Source organism: Astatotilapia calliptera, chromosome 22, assembly GCF_964374335.1.
Source record: "Astatotilapia calliptera chromosome 22, fAstCal68.1, whole genome shotgun sequence".
Lineage (NCBI taxonomy): Eukaryota > Metazoa > Chordata > Actinopteri > Cichliformes > Cichlidae > Astatotilapia > Astatotilapia calliptera.
Window position 1 is genome coordinate 9009803 of NC_137442.1, and position 19901 is coordinate 9029703.

At 41.9% G+C, this 19901-nt stretch overlaps 2 protein-coding genes and 1 long non-coding RNA gene across 5 annotated transcripts; 1 reads left to right on the plus strand and 2 right to left on the minus strand.

Annotated features, from left to right (window-relative positions):
- Positions 1-411: 411 nt before the first annotated feature.
- On the minus strand, positions 412-7734 carry LOC113014939 (lamin-A-like). 2 transcript variants are annotated; one of them, XM_026156808.2, is made up of 13 exons: positions 7592-7734; positions 6833-7188; positions 5141-5297; positions 4730-4855; positions 4458-4628; positions 4108-4233; positions 3149-3369; positions 2784-3057; positions 2575-2682; positions 2367-2486; positions 2166-2222; positions 1064-1258; positions 412-945 (listed from the first exon to the last, which is right to left on the minus strand). In XM_026156808.2, exons 2-13 carry the CDS (start codon positions 7168-7170, stop codon positions 910-912), a joined length of 1929 nt encoding a protein of 642 aa, XP_026012593.1. In that variant the 5' UTR covers positions 7171-7188; positions 7592-7734; the 3' UTR covers positions 412-909. The 2 variants fall into 2 exon arrangements, with proteins under 2 accessions (XP_026012593.1, XP_026012592.1); XM_026156807.2 differs by having other exon boundaries at positions 1064-1261.
- Positions 7735-9807: 2073 nt separating this feature from the next.
- LOC113014981 (uncharacterized) lies at positions 9808-10198 on the minus strand. The gene is made up of 2 exons (XR_003271033.2): positions 10057-10198; positions 9808-9959 (listed from the first exon to the last, which is right to left on the minus strand). It is a non-coding gene; the product is annotated as an uncharacterized LOC113014981 (long non-coding RNA).
- A 160-nt stretch (positions 10199-10358) lies between these two features.
- On the plus strand, positions 10359-19307 carry usf2 (upstream transcription factor 2, c-fos interacting). Of its 2 annotated transcripts, XM_026156845.2 has the most exons (11): positions 10359-10937; positions 11620-11663; positions 12088-12203; positions 13414-13533; positions 14074-14236; positions 14318-14405; positions 14694-14738; positions 15636-15694; positions 16634-16725; positions 17156-17284; positions 17892-19307. In XM_026156845.2, exons 1-11 carry the CDS (start codon positions 10900-10902, stop codon positions 17979-17981), a joined length of 984 nt encoding a protein of 327 aa, XP_026012630.1. In that variant the 5' UTR covers positions 10359-10899; the 3' UTR covers positions 17982-19307. The 2 variants fall into 2 exon arrangements, with proteins under 2 accessions (XP_026012630.1, XP_026012631.1); XM_026156846.2 differs by lacking the exon at positions 14694-14738.
- The last annotated feature ends 594 nt before the right edge of the window (positions 19308-19901 follow it).

Here is a 19901-nt window from a genome sequence, read left to right on the forward strand (position 1 = left end):
TTCCTTCTAAATAGCGGAGAAAAGGTACAAAAAATATAAATGAAATACTCAAGTAAAGTTCAAGAGGTGGTGAAATAAATGCACCTATAGTTTTATAATACCGTGGACGAGTATGAATACTGAACAGTTATAATCTGTTCTTTTATATTATTGTTATCATGTAATTGTGAGCCTGAATACAAATGTCATATTTTTCTTCATTTGAATGAAACTTTTTTTTTAATTATTGATTTTTATTAAATCAATAAAACTCTTGGCCTCGTTCAAACAGATGAACTATATAGCAACACCTGACTGTGTCCTAATAGAGGAATTATTAGAGGCTGGAATTGCCCACCCCTGTATTAGATTCTATGGTGAGGCAGTAAATATTGTAAGAAACTGAGTAAATAGAAAGACACAGAAAAAAGGCAGGTTTCTGAAAACACGTTTATTCATTTTAATAATAAAAAAAACCCGACAATATTCTGTAGATCTGTAGCAAGGTTGGGTTCATTTTACCTTCACCATGTAAGAAGATTTAATGAGAAAAAAAAAGTTTTCAATTTTGGTAAAATTGTAAACTGATCACAACCCCGCTGTGTCAGAGTGTCTATAGAGTATAATGAAATTAATTTGAATTAAGTTTTTAAAACGAATGAATGTTAAAGTAACTGTTTTACATTTTCCAACCTTAAATGTCCCTAATATAAAAAAACAAACAAAGCTAACCCCAATTAACCTTTAGGCTCTGGAAAATTATTCTTATTCATGCATATGTACATTATAAAAAGCAGTATAAAATTTTCTGGCATTCAATAACTTGAAATTAAATTGAAAGTACATAAACTGAACTAAAAACTATACCAGATAACTCAACAACTGATACCTAAGAAGCTATAGAAAATGTAGTGTAGTGGCCCCAGGGCTTCACATGATTGGACAGCTCTCCATTCTGCCTCCAGTCTAGGAAGAAATTTTAACAAAATTAGAATTATCACACATGCATATTAATAGACAAAAAAGAGGTAATCTTTGCATGAAAGGGAAGTCATATATCTCCTGTATGAGCTGCGGTACTCACCTTGCGAGGTGTGCTCGTGCTGAACACGTAGGAGTGGGGCAGTAAACCCTCGGAGATGCCTCCGCTGCGGAAGGAGCGGGAAGCAGAGGACACGGAGCAGTTGCTGGATTTATCTGAAGGAAGTCCGCATGAGCCGCACACGACCGTCCGGCTCCGCAGGTTGTACTCGCCGTCCCCACAGGTGCTGTGAGCCACCTGCTGAGGCACAGACACAGCTTTTAATTAATGTGTGTTAAAAAAACAAACAAACCCTGCAGTGGTAATAAAGGTCAAGTATGTGTCGTGGTGCCTGTGCTTATTTAATTTTCATTCCTTCTCACTGATATTTTCCTAATGTTTTGGTCTCTGTTTTGTCTTTCTTGTTTCCATTTCCTGTCTTATTTTGGTATGTGATTTTCTTTGTGTCTCTTGGGATTGACTTCCTGTCTTTGTCTCTTCCCCCCCACCTCTGACACTCCTTTGTGACTGCCTGCCCCACCCTTATTTGTTTAATGAGCATCTACTCAGTCCTGTGTGTGTAAATAGTCTGTATCTATGGGAGGACTGGTTTTGTAACAGCTTTTGTTATTAAACCGCCTTTGTCTCCTGTATTTTTGTAGCCCTGATACAATGAACAAGAGCCTAAAAACAATAAGTGAACTGTTTTTTTGTTTTTTTTAAATTGTCTCTTTTAACAGTTAACATTGAGTTGCGTAAACAGTTGATGAAATATGTGTGTTTGCAACTATTCTTCACTACTGATAATCATTTTTCTAGTAAGAATGTAAAATATCCATTGGGAGCTGCAACTGTGTGAGATTTTGCTGTATTTCTTCATTTGCACACGCACATGTGTCCTTGCTTCACCTAACTAAAAACACATATATCCTTTTAAATATCTTTATTTTACTTACCAACCATCACCTTATCATGCAACACGTAATGCTCAGTTTCAATGTTACCGCCCCCACACAGTGATACGGATCCATTTGAAATGTTAATATCTGAATTAATGTGATTCTTATTTTAATTCAATGCAAAACCAGTGGATGCTGCTAATTGGATTCTGGTCCTGCACATGATCTCATTATGCACATGCTAGGAAAACTATCATTTCTCTCACCATGTCATCATCTTCTTCTTCAAGGTGAGTGCGGGTGACCTTCCTCATTGCCATTTCCTGAAAGAAAAGTGTTGTAGTTCTTATTTATTCATTCAGTTTCGGTATATTTTAAATATACTGGCCATGAGTTTTGATGTCTTGACACTTTAGGTCTGAATGAAATGTCTATCAAGCCCAATAAGCTGATTTAATTCAAAATACCTCTCCATTAGTGCTGATCAAAGTAGTCTGGAAGAGGTCTCCGGTGCCCCAGGAGGGCTGATTCTTCCACACCAGGTCAGATGGAGGATTATGAGTTCCACCAGAATTAGAGGCCCAGATCTGACCACATGGACAGTACAGAGTAAATCATCTGTGCTAATCAGGTGTTGATTGGTGATTCTGATTGCTGAATAAAGACGCTACTAACCGTCACCCTCTGACCAGCCTTCAAGGTGAATTTAGCTGGGAACTTGAAGGCGATGGGAGTGCCAGATCCCACCTGCCGCTTCACCTGCCAGTTCCCCAGATTCTGATCCTACAAGAGCAAGAGGGTAGTTGGGTAAAAACGTCAGAGTTCAAAGTCACTACATTACAAATAGTAATGTAGTCAGTCCACCTCCAACTTCTCCATCTCACCTCATCAGCTTTGTTGCTGAGTCTGACATATTTCCCATCCAGATCCACCTCGTCCACAGTGACACGTCCACTGGCCGAAGCCTGCTGGGTGATGCGAGTGCGGGAAACGGCTCCACCGGCGAAGCTGGAGGCCTCGCTGTCGGTGTCGTTAGGGCGACGTCTCTTAGCAGGGGAGTTCTGAGCGCTGTGGTGGATAGATCGAGAGAGAGCTCCAGAAGTAGAGGATCGACTTCCCGCCGCCCTGGTAGGAGGAGGGCTGGGCGAAAGACGCAGTCTGCAGAGAGAAACATGTTGATGACGATGATGAGATAAATGAAAAAGTTTATGAACCACACAGAGGAAACGATGAGCGTCGTTACACATACCTTTGCTCTTCTCCCTCCAGCAGCTTCCTGTAGGCGCATATCTCCATGTCCAGGGCCAGCTTAACGTCGAGGAGTTCCTGATACTCATCGAGCTGCTGCTGCATCTGGTGCCTCATCTCTGCCATCTCTCGATCCTTCTCACCCAGAAGGCGACGCGTGCTGTCCCGCTCCCGCGACAGAGCATCCTCGAGGTCCCTGATCTTTGCCTCACGAGCTGCCAGCTGGATCAAACCAAAGAGTCACAAAGTTACTGCCTGATAGGATCAAACAAGCAAGTCTGGAGACCTCAAGAGCAATCAAGGAGTGAGTTAATAATTGAGCTCAAAAAACAAAGGAAATCTAGAGAAACCATGAAAAACTGAACTTTTAAACAAATAAATGGAGTTTACAGCCAGCATCAATTTGAAGAGCCTAATTCATGTGAATCTATAAAAACAACTTCTGTTTTAAATTAAATTGATTTCTGTTGGGGTCTGTTTTTACTTTAAAACATGGATGTCAAACTGATTTTACATAGTGAGTCACATACACCCCACTTTGATCTTAGGTGATATTGAATTGGCCGGACCAGTGAAACTACATGATAAATACGCAAAACTACAGAATAATTTATGTTACTTCTTTCCACAGACTGTTCTGAAATGATAAAATATAAAGTTTTTGTTGTTCTTTTTACTATGGACTCAATATTTGAAAAACAAACTTTCTTGTCATTTAGTTGCTTAATTACTTTGATTTAGCATGAAAGTGGGCAATCTTTATTATCAGGAACATCTGTAAAACCTATGAAACTGCAGTTAAAAATTCAAAATCTATGCGCTTCTTTACATTTTCTACAGCTTTGGCGGGTCGATTGTGTCTTATGTTTTGCACCCCTGCTCTGAAATATGAAAAATATCACCCTTTTCTTTAAGTGATGTATGCTTGCAGATAAGTGTGTGCTGATTATTTGTAAGAACCTGTTTCTGTAGCTGGCTGAGCTGAGTCGACGTGGACTCCAGGCGTACTCGGATCTGCTGGAGCTCCTCGTGTGCTGCCCCAACCAGGTGGCTGCTCCTGTCTGCTGACTGACGAGCACTCTCCAGCTGATGGAGGGAGATAAAACATGGACTGTAACCAAATTATACAAGACATTTGTGAAACTGCGAAAGCCCAACAACTCGGAACTACACAACCATGTCACGATGTTTTAACTGGATATTTCTGCTGCGCAATTATTCAGTGCAGCTTTCGTTCACCACTGAGGACCAAAACAGAAGACATAAATGCTGCAAAGTAAACCTTTAGTAACAGTAACTTGATGGTCTACCTTGGTGTTGTAGGTCTTCTCGATCTCATCCTTGTACATTTTAATCTGCAGCTCATGCTGGTTGCGCATATCCGCCAGTGCCTCGGCCAGTTTGCATTCAAACTCCTGCTGGTGGCCATTATCCAGTTCAACCACGCGGGACTCATGACGCCTCTTTATCTCCCGCAGCTCCTATTGAAAATTTACCAGCAATGATTATCAGTAAAGTCCAGCATGGGTACTTTTTAAAATGATTAACTAATGATAAGAACATATGCAAAAAGCGCTCAGACCTCAGAGTGGAGGTTCTTCTGAAATTCCAGCTCCTCTTTCAGAGTCTGGATGCGATTCTCTCCATCCACCCTCCTCAGCATCTCATCCTGCAGCTGCTTCTTGGCATCGGCCAAGCTGGTATCCAACTAAAAAAGAAGCACAAAATGGGCCGAGTATGAGTACAAAGTAATGCTGCGGAGTGGAAAATAAGCAGTCAGTGGAGTATGCGGGCAGGAAAACATGCAGAGAGGCTGTCCTTCAACCCCTGTTGAAATCTGAATTAGCTGACATTTACTAACAAAACTTGGAAGAAAGAGAGGAGGACTATGAAGGACAAACAGAGAGGTTCTGAGCTTGTAGACTGACTGCAGAAAGATTGAGCCCAGATGTGTTTCTATTGAGTTTTAAATTGAGCGTGGGTTTGACTTTACCTTGGCAACCTGCGCCTTCAAGTCCCTGTTTTCCACCTCGAGGTTACGCTTTTCTCCAAGAGCCGTAGTCAAGGAAGCATCCTTCGAATTAAGCAGAGCCTCCAGGTCTTTGAGCCTCTGCAAGGCTCCCCCCAGTTCTGACTCTTTTTTAGTGTTCCTATGAAAACAAAAATGGGGACTAAGTTCCACTTTAAGTTCTCAAAGTGCAGCTTTTGTTCATTTTTAGTGCAAGCATGAATGAAAGAATGCACTACTTTACATTTTCTATGACAGCTTTGAGTGAGATCAAGGGAGGATTTCTCATTCATGTTTATCTCCATTAGTCACCATAGCAACAATACTTGAACAAAACCTTAAACTACTATTACAAATGCCACTGAGACTTTCAATGTGTACATTTTCTCTCGTTTTACTCAAATGACACTCAATTCATTCAAGCTTTGAGAATCCATAGTTTAAGAGTTTAAGCATCTTACTGCATTTGTTTTAGTGACCTAAGACCTAAAACTGAATTACTATAGTTTCCTTTACACACTCTAATCAAACAAATATGAGCTATTTTTGAATGAGGATGTCTACAAGAAGCAGAAGCAGGGGAAAGACCTCGGTGCATATGAGTCATAGACCACAGTGATTTTCATCAAGTCCCGTGGATCTGGTAGCCACAAGCCACAGCCGTTGTTTTGTAGCTGAGATATTGCCATGGCAACGGTATGGCTTTGCCAAACACACTGTGGCCGTCGTTTTATTATTTACGGAAAAATAATCCAGGCAAGAGTGGAGCTCTTTAAACACTGCCACGTATTGTGTATAATGATGACTTTGGTGAAGGAGGAGAAGCTGGGGAAAGAGTTAGTCATCAGCCTCTGGATGTGGAAGCATGGGAAAGAGCTGGAGTCCCACTCCAGCTCTTGCCCAGTGAGCAATGAGGAGAATATGTTACAGTTATAGGGAGTGTTCCCAGCGGCAGGGTAACACAACTCTCAGTGCATCACCAAGTTAAAACATCAGTTATTAAAAGATTATGAGTAACTGCTGCTTAATATGTATCAACACTGAAGTCCAAACCATTTCACATTTGTATTAAGGGACAAATAGATGCCTTCAATTGAAAGGGTTTGTTTGAAAAGGGGGATTTTAGATGCCTCGCAGCAGCGAGACATCTCATGATCACCAGACACTCTGCAGCAGAGTTCTTTCTGAGAAGAGTTTGGCAATCCTGACTTCAAAAGCTGTATCGTATAACTTTAGCTGAACAGCAGACACTGTGGGACAGGTGATAATTATGGGATAATAGTAACTGCTAATGTAAATATAACACAAACAGAAATGAGTTATGAAGTCAGCAGAATGACAAGAAACTCCTAAGACTTGCTGAAATTAGATACTGGAAGCTAAAGGTCAAACCACATTAAATCGTGCCGTGACAGCCCCTGAGTGTAAGGAATGAGTAAGGGTGAATTCTGCAGCTCATGATTTCATCTTGTTGTTACTATTTTGTCTTTTAAAGTTACACACTCCCACTATAGCTATAAAAAAACAACAAAAAAAAACCCCACCCACATCGATCAAACACACAGGGGTGAGTTTAAGGAATTTGGGGACCCAAGATGAGAGGGCACAAACCCAAAGCAATCAATCTTTTTTCTCAGCAGCTCCTGCAGACACGTGCAAAGACAGTAAACATTATACCTGGCTTTCAGCTCCTTGTGGTCCTCTCGCAGCTTGCCCAGCTCCAGCTGCAGCCGTGCTCGCTCTTTGGCCACCGAGTCCAGTGTCTGGCGGGCATCTGCCAGCTCCGTCTCATAGGCGGCCTTCAGACCCGTCAGCTCCCGGCTGACCTCTGTCTCCGACTCGGTGATGCGCAGACGCAGCCCGGCGTTCTCAACCTCCAGAGAGCGAACCTTGTCGATGTAGACGGCCAGTCGATCGTTGAGGTTGCAGAGGTCCTCCTTTTCCTGGAGACGGGTGATCCGGTTGGGAGAAAGTGGTGTGTTTGCACCTCGTGGAGTGTTTTTGGGTGTCGCCATTGTAACTTTCTTATTTTGCTGTCAAAACAGATATGATTATATTCATTTGAGTCTAAAGAGTCAATTTGAGCAGGTTTTATTCAAGTGCAAATGCACACCATTCAGTTTGATCCGACAGTCGACGTGGAACATGTGTCACAAATAAGATGAAAGAAATATGCCCAAGAAATATTCATTGAAACACACAAAAATGAGGCAACTTTTTGGCTCAAAGTTCAAAGTTAAAAAGAAAACAAAGCTTAATTCACTGGAACATATTGATTACTTCCAAATACATCCGGCTCTTTTTAATCCCCTAACATTAAGCACACAAACGACAAAGCACAATTAATCAAAAGACATGGGTGGGGTTAACAACTCCACCCAAAAATTAAAGTGATGTCCTTGCCCAAAAGATACTAACTTATAAAATTCTATTTACCTTTTTAAAGTTTGTTAGAGGATGAGAAATCTCTGGAGATCTTTGCAGAGTAGTTTGACGATTTCCTTACGTGATCCCAGTGTTCGTCTTGGTTCTCTCTTCAGTCTGCAAACTGAGCTGTCTGCAAACCCATCAGAGTGCCCATGTAGGAAAGAATGAGATGGGAGGAGAGGTTGGCCTCAAGTTTGGCACTTGTTAGGTGGCTGTTCCTCCCTCCCTCTGTCTCTCTCTCTCTGTCTCACTGTAATGGGTGTACAGTCTGAATAAATGAGTCACCCTCTGCACAAAGCCACGCACAAAGCCACGTGATGCCTATAAGGGATAATTTTAAGCAGATCTGTTGGCTGAGACTTGAATTGTAGTCGTTTTGTAAAAGCTCTGCAAAAGTTTTAACTCCAGAAGAACCCCACAGAGCTGGAGTCTTCACATCCTGTAAGGATGCATTTACGCAACATCTTTTCTTAAGCTCTTACACAAATTTCCTACTTAGCCTTTGGTTTAAATACCTAAATGGCCAGAAATGTATTTCTTTGGACAGCCTTAACTAAGAGATTCCGAGTCATAAAACAAAAACAGCACCAAAAGTGTGCTCTGGCAGACTGGTTTTCTTTTGTAGACCTTTAATTATTCTGATTGTAGCCCACTAAACATCACTAAACATCATACATATAATATGTATGAGAAGATACAAGATACAGTGTTACAGATACAGATGATACAGTGTCTTTACATTTCAGTGGCAGGATGAGAGGACTACGCAGTGGTGCAGATGTTAGCACTCACCTCCTGGTCGGCTGGAGTATTTCTCTGTGGAGTTTACAGGTTCTCCCTGTGTGCTCCAGTCTCCTCCCACACTCGGAACCACAGACATGCTCCTCTATAGGCGCTTCCATCTCGCCTCTCTTATATCAGCCAGGTCAGTCTGCCTTGCTTGAGACCAAAATTTGACTAGGAAAATGAATGGCTGGACAGCTGGAGTGACTACAAAGACACTGAGGCTGAAGCATTTTACTAAATCTCATAAACTGATGAACAAGCTGATGGAGATTATATGCTAACTGGTCATTTTATTAGGGACACTTGTTTGACTGCTTGTTAATGCAAATTTCTTATCAGCCAATTGCATGATGAAAACTCAGTGCATTTAAGCAATGTGAAACAACTTACTGAAGTTCAAACTGAGCATCAGAATGGGCAACAAATGTTTCTCTTTTTCTTTGGACGCCCTTACAGTGCAAACCTGGTCTGAGTATTCTAGAAACTACTGATCTATTTGGATTTTACTGCACAACCATGGGGTTTTTAGAAAACTGAAAATATCCCGTGAGCAGTATTTTTCTCTGGGAGAAAATGTCTTCAGATTGCTGGTGATGGTGTAATTGCGTGGTGGATATTTTCTGGGCACGCTTTGGCCGCTTGGCACCAATTAAGCATTTTTAAATGCACAATCTTCCTATGTTCAGCCTTTTATAACCAGTGTGTACCAATCTTAGGATGACAGCCTCCAGCAGCATAACATAACCTCCACAGTCACCAGATCTTACTCCAGTACAGCACCTTTTGGGATGTGGGAGATGGATGAATGTGCTGCTGACAAATGTGCAGAAACTGTGATGCTATCATGTCAATATGGAGCCACATCTCTGAGGAACGTTTTCAGCACCTTGTTGACTTTATGCCATGAAGACTTAAGGCAGTTCTGGAGGAAAAAGGGGGTCCAACCCAGTACTAACTAGATATACTTAATAAAGTGGCCGATGAGTATGTATGTGGGGTTTTTTTTTTCATATGCACTTTTATCCCATTTATAACCTGTAACACAAGCTAGAAGTGGTTCATTTTAATAGTGGACTTTAAAGGGTTAAAGCTATGCTTGCAAAAATTCATTTTCCCCTTTGTGCTGGCTCTAAAAACTGACATGTAATAAATGGCAGACAGTTTTATTAAACACTATGAATTATGACTTTTGGACACACTGTTAAAGCCTTTATACAAGTAAATTAAACGGCAATGAATATTGTTTCAATCAAAGGATTTATGGATATCTGGTGTAAAATTACCAAGTATTTAAAAAACAAACAAACAAACAAACAAACAAACAAACAGGGGCCTAATGTGTAAAACATGTTCTTAAATAAATGTGATGTGCTTTGTGAGGCCTTACAAGCTTCAGTATGTTCGTGCTTTATTTTATAGACAGCTTCTGAGATTCTGTGTATGATAAAGGTGCATTTATTTGTGAATTAAATAGACTGTAAAAGAAAATCTGCTGATCTCAGTTGCGCAGATCAGCTGTGGAAGACGTCGTGCCTCCTGCCGCTGACACTCAGCATCGCCTCCTACTGTCAGAAATTGATGGGAAGGTTGGCTGTAAAGAAACAAGAACCCGTTTTATTTGTCTTTTTCACTCATTTAGCAGCTCAGCGATGTACAAACTTGGTCTGAATTTCAAGTAAAATGGTCACCATAGCTGCCCGATGTGTTAAAACCATGCGAGCTTCGGCTGTGCCTTGTTATGTAGACAGTTTTTGTCATGTGGTTTGAGAGAAAACCCGTATTGGATCTCTGTGGTCACCTGGGCAAAAGAGACCCGAAAAAAAAAATCCCATTGAGGAACTGATTGATTGGGAGAGAAAAACGAGCACAAAAAATGACTCTCAGTGACAATATTTACCGCGCTATTAAATCCAAAGTCAAATAATTCGCGAGTAAATCGTTTTTAATAGAGAATTAACCAAACAAATCCCATGAAAATCCGTCTCTAACCAAACTGTTTGCACACCAGGAGTCACGTGAATACAAGCTCTCCAAATCTTACAAAGACAAAGCGACATTTAGAGCAAAAAAGACGCATTTCCTTCTGTCAAAAAACGAACAAACTAATCCACTCCGTGTCTTCTGGAGCGCATGTCGCAGCCGCTTTGCGCGGACAAACAGCAGCTGTGCGCAAACAGAGGACATAAAGAAACCAATTTAACCGCAAACCAGCCTCAATCCGTGCATTCAGATCCGAATTTATAACACAATAACGATCATAATCCAGGACTCAGCCTCCCTCCACCGCCTCGGCACCGCTGCGGAAACACCCGGACTCTTTTTTTTTCTTTTTTTTCTACTTTTCCGCACAGACGCAGACAGCTCCGTCCTGCTCCTCAGCGGCCTCCATTTTAGCTCCTTGCCCGGTCGGCGCCTCACGTGTCCTGGACTGTCTTCCTCACATGACCCGTGTGTTTGTCCCCGTGATCAGCGCTTCCATCTCCGTAATTCGGTGTCGTTGAATATCGGCGTTTTACACCCGCAAAAGCTTCATGGATATGCTGGAGCAAAGTCTGGACAGCTCGGCGAGGTGAGAAGCTGCTGCCCGCTTCCTGCTCAGACATGGCTCCACCACGGCCTATAAACCCCTCTGTTTTCCCCCTGCTCCCTGCAGCGCAGTGCAGTTAATAACCTGCCTTCTCAGTGTACTTTTAATATTTGTTTCGTGTTGTCCCGCACTGTCTGCGCACTTTTCTCAGAGGATTTCTGCACACATTAGCTGTGCGCCCGTTTCCAAATCTGTGCGCTTGTTTTATCCAATGCACAATAAAAACAAGTGCACAGCTGCAGTTTGTGACTGTTTTTAGGCTAACAAGTAAACGCACTTCACTGCTACTGTAACTGATGCAGCATCTCTAAGGTTTCAAACTCTTAAATCCAACTACATTGGGGCGTTGTTTGGAGTATTATGTATATTTGTGAAGTTTGCCTTTCCATGCGCAACTGGTCAGAGCAGTTAGACTAGACTTCTAGGTCTTAAATAATTCTCATTTCCCCCTTTTAAGTGCAGATGAACTGATTTTAAGTCTTAGACGCCAGTAATGTTTCATTTTATTTATATCTTAATGATTATTCCCTTATATAACCACCCGGGGGCGCCGTATTTCCTCAGTTGGTTCAGGAGAGCTGGGTTTTTGTTCAGAAAACGTTAATGATCTTATTTCAGAGAAATACTTGAAATTGACTCAGCTCTGCTCTGTTTTTGTTTTTAGTCACGACAAACAGGAAACAGAGGAGGTGGTGCAGCTACAGGAAGGTAGGAGCATCTGTTCTTGTAATCCACACGACTGAAACAAAACACACTTAAAAGTGAGACTTTATAGAGTTTTTCCAGGTTCAGAATGCATTTTTTGGACTCTCCACACAAGGAAGATTGAGTTGGATATAGTTAATTCAACAAAACAGTGGATATTTTTTTGTTATTTCTTGGCATTTAGTGACTAAAAATGAATTTTATGGTAGTGAGGACATGAGTACTGTGAGTACACGAAGCTCCACTTGGAAAGTAACATGTCAATAGTTCAGACGAGGCCAAAACCTGTTTGGACAGTGGCAGATTTTTGCCCATGCAGAAAAACAAAACAGGCTTGCTGTTAAGCCAAAAGGCGTGCACCTGCGTTACACGGCCCTGCGCTTGTTTAGTGTTCGAGGTCTGAAACGTGGTGGTGTGTGTGTTGCAGGGGAAGCTGTGGGGACGGACGAGCAGACTGCAGTGACCATCACCGGTGTCCCTCAGACTGCATTTGCTGACCACAATGTGCAGTACCAATTTCGTACAGACAACAGCGGCGGACAGGTGAGCTGCAGGCAGCATTTCCTCTGTTGCTGATTTGCCATTCAGATATTTTCTAGTTGGAATGCAACAATAGAGCTTCAGATACTGGTAACCACGGTAACTGATAGCAGCAGTTGTGCCCTGGTTCAATGTTCAGGATCTGTTGATCAGGAGCTGAAAAACTTTCAAAGGATGTCAGCTCATTTTTATATAAGGAAGAATTATTTGTTTACCTCAACCAAAGGAGAAAAATGTAAAAAACTCTTTGGCGTCAGCTATCAGACAAATTGTTATTTTAAACATGAAAAATCTGTAGATCAGCCCAGAATTTCACAGTGGGAGTATAACAGTCTTATACAAGGGAGACGGACACAACAGCAAGACACAGAGCCATATTTCTAAAGGTAGCAGTCCATCAGCAGCAGGAGCGTCTGTCTACTGTTGGTGAAAAATTTACTCCTGTTCTGAGCTGTGACAACAGATTTTAGTATCCTGGGATCAGGCGTCATAGTTTTACACAAAGGATGTGAGGATATCTTTACAACAAAGCCAGACAGACCTTAGTAATAAATATGTGGAGAGTGGGCAGTTGTGATATAGTTGCTCTGTCAGTGATTTTTTTTTTTCTTCAGTTGACATATTTATTGTGGATCTTATTTTCTTTCTATCCCAGTTATGTTTCTTTAAAAGCGAGGCTGTAGCCACAGATTCAACTTTGGCAGCGATCGAATCGAAATCCGGGCGTCACGCCGCCTGAGGTCATTGAACGTGGGTGTCACTGTTGGTCTGTGGGGTGAAAGTGTAATTGACTTGATTGATAAGCACATGCAAAATTAGCAACGACTGTTGTTTTCACTCCAGACGGTCACTGACACCTTTGAACAAAATCTATTTTTTAAAATTTTGACCCAAATATTTGAAAGTGAACTTGAGAAGTTTCAGAACCAAAAAAACTCACGAAATATGGTAACAAAGAGTTTCTGATCAGAGAGTTTATGAGAGGCTGTGAACAGTGATGGTGGCTGTCCCAGCAGCGCTGTGATTGGATCATTGCTGTCATCTTCAGAATACATATTGTGATATGATAAGATGAACGATAAGATGAAACGTCTGCGTGACGGCTACTCGATGAATGTGCATCACCAGGCTTGTGTGAGGTCGACTCGTACCAAAAACAAATTTCAAACACCCCCATAATGGTCACTGACTTCATGCCCTCCTCTGTCTGCAGGTGACCTATCGCGTGGTTCAGGTGACAGATGACCAACTAGAAGCGGCAGCTGATGGGACGGGAGCCGTCAGCGTCGTCTCCACTGCAGCATTTGCTGGAGCCCCTCAGGCAGTAGCGCAGGTCAGTTAACCCTGCAAGATGATCAGGATGCACAAAAGGCTCTAGAAATAAAAACAGACTGCAGTCAAGACGCAGCAGCCATCAGTCTGTACAGGAAGCCACAGATACACCCGCTTCCTTATCTGACTAATCTATCAGCTCGTGGCTGACAGGAAGGCTGAGGGGCATGCAAATAGGGGATTGGATCACCATGATGTCAACCTCTTCTACGTGAAATTTCACACGGGCTGTAATTATTTAGAGAAGTGTATATGGTTCGGTCTGGAAACGTTTGGGTAGTGACCCTATTTTAAGATTTATTTTTGGCTTTTACCATGAACACCTGTGACATTTTAAAAACACAGTCTGTGAAAAAGTGCATGACGAGGACGTGACCGGATGACACAGAGTCAGTCTGTATATCAAACATGGGTTAAGGAGTTAAGGAGCTCTTATTCTGAAAACTGTATTTCAGCATTTTGGTTTTCCAGTGGCAAAAGTAATCGAATTTGTATTTGAGATGATTCCAGCTGTACAAACTTTCTGTCTCCGACTTTGCAGGCCGTCATCCAGAATCCTTTCAGCAACGGGGGAAGTCCTGGCGGGGAGACGGTGGGAGGAGAGACACGTTTCGCTTATTTCCCTGCAGCCACAGTCAGCGATGGAACAGCCACGGCCGTGTCGGTGCAGGCCACCGCCGACCCAACAATTACACAAGCGGGAGGTGAGAAGCACTTCTTTAACCGTCAAATAAAACAGGCTCGTGTTGTCGATCTAACGCCTCGTGGTGTTTCGTCAAATCCAGGTCAGTTTTACGTGATGATGAGCCCACCTGAGGTGCTGCAGACGGCGACCCAACGTACCATAGCGCCACGCACACACACCTACACTGCGTGAGTACAACTTAAAGCTTCGTCGCACATTGATGCTACTTCCCAAAAAATCTCAGAATGACCAAATCACCATAATCCCTCTGCACATCTGTTTGGCCGACATCTCACCTTTTTCCTCCCAATCTGCACTGGACTGGGTGTACTCTGCCTCTTGCTTTCCTTCTTGGCGTGATCCGTCTTGTCATTGTGTGTAAAACAATAAATATATACTAAAAAAAAAAGAAAAACCATCATTTAAATCATTTAAAACATCCAACATACTATGTCCTACTTACCTGCCATCCCCAGAGACCTTGGTGAAAGCGAGATGTTGCAGCATGGCAGTTCAGACTGGTGAGAAGAACTTTCACTTACGCCCCCCACCCTGCCCCCATCATGTGTCGTAGAATCAGACGTTTGGTGGCTGCTTAAGATACGAGGATTAAACTGGATTTTGGTCTGCCTGTGGCTTTGGTTAATAGCTGCAGGTTTAGTTCAGGCATCAGTGTTTCCCACAGATTTAGATTTCAGACCCAGTTTTCCACCTCTTTGCAGTTTCAGTCTGTGATGGTGAGGTTGGACTACATTGAGCCACTGAAGGACATCTTCATCTGAATGACTAATGAGCAGCACACGCCTGCGAGCCACCTACTAGCCACTGCTAACGCAGGACTAGTGGTGTAGCGGTGATGAGACTTTCAAAATAAAAGTGAGGAGGATAAGATTAACTGCAAAAAATGCTAAAATGAAAGGCTAACTATAATAAGGGCCCATTACTATACTTGGGCAGCCCTCCCAGGTAATAAGTGTGTGGGAACCACTGAGCTTTGGTGTTTAGTTTGTCACTGATTCTCCTTCAGAGAGGGCAACAGCAAACCATACTCATGTTTTTTTTTTGAGGGGGGGGGGTTAGAGCCTGAATCCTTCAAAGGGTTGAGCTCAAAGAGCGTGCCCTTCAGAGGACTTAAAGGATCTGGGTCTGTTCTTCGGAGGTGAAAGTCTAGTTAACACAGACTCTAGCAGTTGGTATATTTGTGGGGTTCTTTACAGCTCATTAAACCTAAATAAAGATAATTTTCTACTAAAACCAGATGGGTTTTGGTTAACATGCTTTCCTTTATATCAATACTTTTTGTTGTTAACAGACTTTTGGGTCACAGTTTTGGCACATCAGCATTCAGTGTGGTGTCTTAGCATTTTTTTTTCAATGTTAATTTACAATTGTTGTGTTTTTTCTTTGTGCCTTTACAGGAAAGTAGATGGTCCACGGGCGCCCAGGGATGAGAGGCGAAGAGCACAGCACAATGAAGGTGCGTGATCGCCAAGGTTACGGATATTTCAGGGCTGTCACATCTATCACTCCTTTTTAACTTCAAGTTCCTAAGGAAAGACCAGATTTAATTTGAATAGTGAAGGAAGGATCTAAACTTAAATGAAAGTTTGAAAGCGATTTTATTTTAATTGCTCTTTAATCACAGACATGAATGGCAGTAACATGTCAAAGTGCACATTTCCAGCAGCATTTTTTTTTCCAGCTCGTGTGTATCTCCACAGGTTAGCCACAACATTAAATGAATCTTATGTGGGCTCTTGTGTAGAGCCTCTGTGTTCTGGGAATACACTCTTTGGGTTCTTCTGGTGTCCCTCATGTGGTTTCTGAGCAGTTTTTGTTGCATGGGATGGTGTAATGTCGTGCTGTGGGAGTCTGCTGCTGTTCACACACAGAAACTACCAAACACAAAGGTCACTGAGAGTCGGAAGCAGGCGAAGCTTCTTCTTCTATTTCCTTTCCTTTTTTTTTTATTGACGGTTGGCAAACGAATTGGTGCATTACCGCCACCAACTGGTATGGAGTCTGGACCAGAATGTCACTTAAGGATTAGAGCAGGCACAGCTGGCGAGGGAGCTGCGCTTTTGTAACGATCACTGGCGAGTGATTGGCCTCATGTGCTCAGATCAGCCAATAGACATGTACCGATTAACTTTGAATGGGCCAATAGGCGGAGGCTTTATACCTGGAAAAAGAAGAGCAACAGAAGAAGAACAGAAACAGTTTCACTTATCGTGCATGTAACAAGAAGGGTAGCACATATCGAAGTAAGATCTGCGTGGCAGGAGCTGAGGTTTCCCAGCAGATGTTCAGTGTTGTTGACGTCACCAGTCGGTGGTTTTAATGTTGGGGCTGATCGGTGTGTGAAACCACAGCTTGCGAGAGCTAAAACTGAGCATCCTTTTTATTTTCTTTACAGTGGAGAGAAGAAGAAGAGACAAGATTAATAACTGGATTGTCACGCTGTCAAAAATCATTCCTGACTGCAGCATCGACAGCAGAACCGGAGCGGTGAGCGTTGTATTAAAAAAACCCTCTGACGTTCACTGAAAACTCGTGTATATTTTGCATGACCGTGTAAGTGCTGACAGATGGTTACAGAAGCTCCTGCTAGTTAGATTAGCTCAGTATGTAACGTGACTTCATTTAGTCTGAAAGCAGCTGTTTCATGTCACTGATCTTTTTAAATTTGCCTCTGTCAGGCCTTCATTCACTTCCTGTTCACCCTGTTCTTTGACTTCATTCATGCCTTCACCAGGCTTTACTACAGCCAGGGGCGTGTGACAGTGTTTACTTTATTTATTTTATTTTTAGCTCAGCAGGTAACAAAGTGTTTATATGGAAGGAATTTCAAAGTGTGTCAGCCGCTGGAGAAAAGTCAGCTCACAGTGGGAATGAAAGACTAGAAAGAAAAATATTATATTATTTGTTTGTTCCTCAGAGTAAAGGAGGCATCCTGTCCAAAGCGTGCGACTACATCCGCGAGTTGCGTCAGAATAACCAGCGGCTGCAGGACAGTTACAAAGAGGTGGAGCGAGTCGAGATGGACAACGAGCTGCTTAGACAACAGGTTAACTTCCCATCATTGTGCACACATCTCATATTTTGATTTGCTACCCTTTGCAAACATAGGTGGAGGGGGCTTTGGGTCCTCACAGACAAAGCGGTGCAGTGCCAAGAGTAGAGAAAAACGTTGAACTCGAGTGTCTCGATCAGTCTGAACGTTGTGAGCGCACTGTAACATGACAGAAAATAAACACTGCAGAGGACTGCACCAATAAGCTGAATTAAATTCTGCTCAATATGAGTTTTGTCTGTTATTTCTGACTAATAGTGGAGGTAGAGTACTGAGGTTCCACTTTCTTTGCCTCAACACCAAAGCGGGGGCAACAGAAAAGCGGTGGTTCAGTCCTGGCTCCTCCGGCCTGCATGTTGGGCAAGATACAGAACACGGATTTGTTTCCAGTTCATGCATTCGATTGTGACCATTAGGTTAAAATTGGGCATAGAAAATAACACTTACATGAATGTGAGAGAGAAAAGCACCGCCGCTCTCCTGTTTGCACCTAAAACACCATAAACGTGGCATGAATCAAGAAAGTTAGGGGCATTTTAATAAAAAAGTCTTTGAAGGATCAAGGATGAATGAAATTAAATACTCTGTCTTACGTTTTCAGATTGAGGAATTAAAGAATGACAACGCACTGCTTCGAGCACAGCTGCAGCAGCACGGTATAGAAGTCAACGGAGATGCAACACCTCAGTGACTGTGGACTGGACAAGTGCAGGATCACAAACACAGAGTCGCGTCCTCCCACACAGCTGAACGACACCAGGAGAGGAGCAAAAAAAAAAAGAAAAGAAGAAATAACAGGAGACAATTTCTGTCTGAAATTGGACCAGAGAAACACGCAAAAGGCTCACGAAGGACTGCAAAGTGAACACGTCTCCTCCTCCTGCAGCTCCATGAAAAGCTTGAACGCTCTGAAATCCGTTAACTGAGTAGCTAACTGAACCTCTCACTTCTGCTTCAAGGAAATCGACCTCTGCACTCCACCGCCACGCTGCCGCCAAACTCTTCTTTTTACTTTAAATTATGAACCTGCCACACAAAGTTTATTTTTAGCGTCTTTACGTTTTTATCATCACACAAACTTTTTCCTTTGGGTTTGTTTTTTTTATTTTTTGGACATGCTTTGTTTGAAGCTACTAAATGGTCCCATTTTGTTTTAATTTATTAGTCTTTAAACAATGTGTACACAGAAGTTTAAAAAAATAGAAGCTGAAATCATCTCCAGAAATGAACAAATAATGAGCAAATCAGTTGTTTTGATCCTGCTCAGCACTGTTACTAAGAATACTTTTACTGTCAGTGGATTTTTTTTGTTTATTTTAAATTTCTTCCTCTCGACACTGGTACTCCACACACCAGACGGAGCTCACACACATCGTCCATCGTCAGTGAATTCAAAACTATAATTTCTGTAGAGTCAAAGTGGGAGTGGCTTTGACATCACGGGCATGGAGGTTTTTCTTTTTAGTGTAAGGCCTTAATAGATGCCTACTGGAGAATATAGGTGTTAACATAGCTCAGGTAATTGGGATTATGCACTGGCAAGCGGTTCCCACGTTCAATGACGTCCTTATATAAAGAATTTAGAGCTCATATGTGTCCCCCGTTAGGTGCAATGTACAGATAAAGTAACACTGAGATGATTTTCAAGGCGAATCGTCTCTGTCGGGCATTAAACCATGGTTTGGTTGTGTATCTGCTTAATAGGTCACTGGAATACAGGTGTGAGGTCCTGGTTGGAGACCGGCCTCGGTTTTGGCCCACCGGTCCTGCTGCGTTTTGGTGACTTTTTATTTTCCCTATATTACTATTTACACCTTGGGAACCATTGCTGCTGATTCATGACCATAAAACAGCCATGGTCAGGGAGGGGATACGAGTTATGATGATGATGATGATGATGATGATTATACCTAACTAGATTTTTTTTTTTTTTTTGTCTACACTGAAAGTCACCACAGCATGGAAATATAACCACTGGCATGACTAATTCTGATACTACAATAAATGAGTGTTTATACCCGAGTGGTGTTTATTATCGAGGTTACGAGGAAAAGCGTTTTGGGGCTGGAATGAAAGTTCTGGTACAATATTTTGGTTGTTTTTTTTTGTTTTTTGTTTTTGTTAGATTTTAACTACAATATAATAGATCACAACAGAAATCGGTGCTTGTCAAAATAGTCCAGCTTTAATAATAAACAGAATAAATAAAAAAGATGTGTGTGTATATATATTTATACACATGTAGATACTTACACGTGCATATATGTATAGATACACAGATGCTTTCCCTCCCCAAAAATATGTAAATAAAATTTTTTGAATTGTTTTCTTTAATATATTTCCAACCTTCAAAGTGTTATATGACCCTATTTTTTTTTCAGTTTTGCTACGCTATGATCTCAAATTGGTCACATTATTCAGATAATTTGATTATTTTTATTCATATTACATCATAACTTTAATATTTAGCTTTACTATTTTAGCTTTTTATCCTTCATAGTTATGCGACAGGAAGGGTGTGTAAAGGTGTCAGTTTGGTGCTACTACCACAGTAGTACATTTGAAATAAATTATGCGGATTTATCCGATTGTGTTTAGATAAGTACTGAGC

Coding starts and splice junctions, on each gene's coding strand:
- LOC113014939 (XM_026156807.2), bottom strand. CDS start 7,170: ATGGCGACACCCAAAAACACTCCACGAGGTGCAAACACACCACTTTCT. Junction 4,629..4,729: donor AGAAGAACCTCCACTCTGAG/GTCTGAGCGCTT, acceptor AATTTTCAATAG/GAGCTGCGGGAGATAAAGAG. Junction 2,487..2,574: donor AGGCTGGTCAGAGGGTGACG/GTTAGTAGCGTC, acceptor CCATGTGGTCAG/ATCTGGGCCTCTAATTCTGG.
- usf2 (XM_026156845.2), top strand. CDS start 10,900: ATGGATATGCTGGAGCAAAGTCTGGACAGCTCGGCGAG. Junction 11,664..12,087: donor GGTGGTGCAGCTACAGGAAG/GTAGGAGCATCT, acceptor TGTGTGTTGCAG/GGGAAGCTGTGGGGACGGAC. Junction 13,534..14,073: donor CCCCTCAGGCAGTAGCGCAG/GTCAGTTAACCC, acceptor CCGACTTTGCAG/GCCGTCATCCAGAATCCTTT.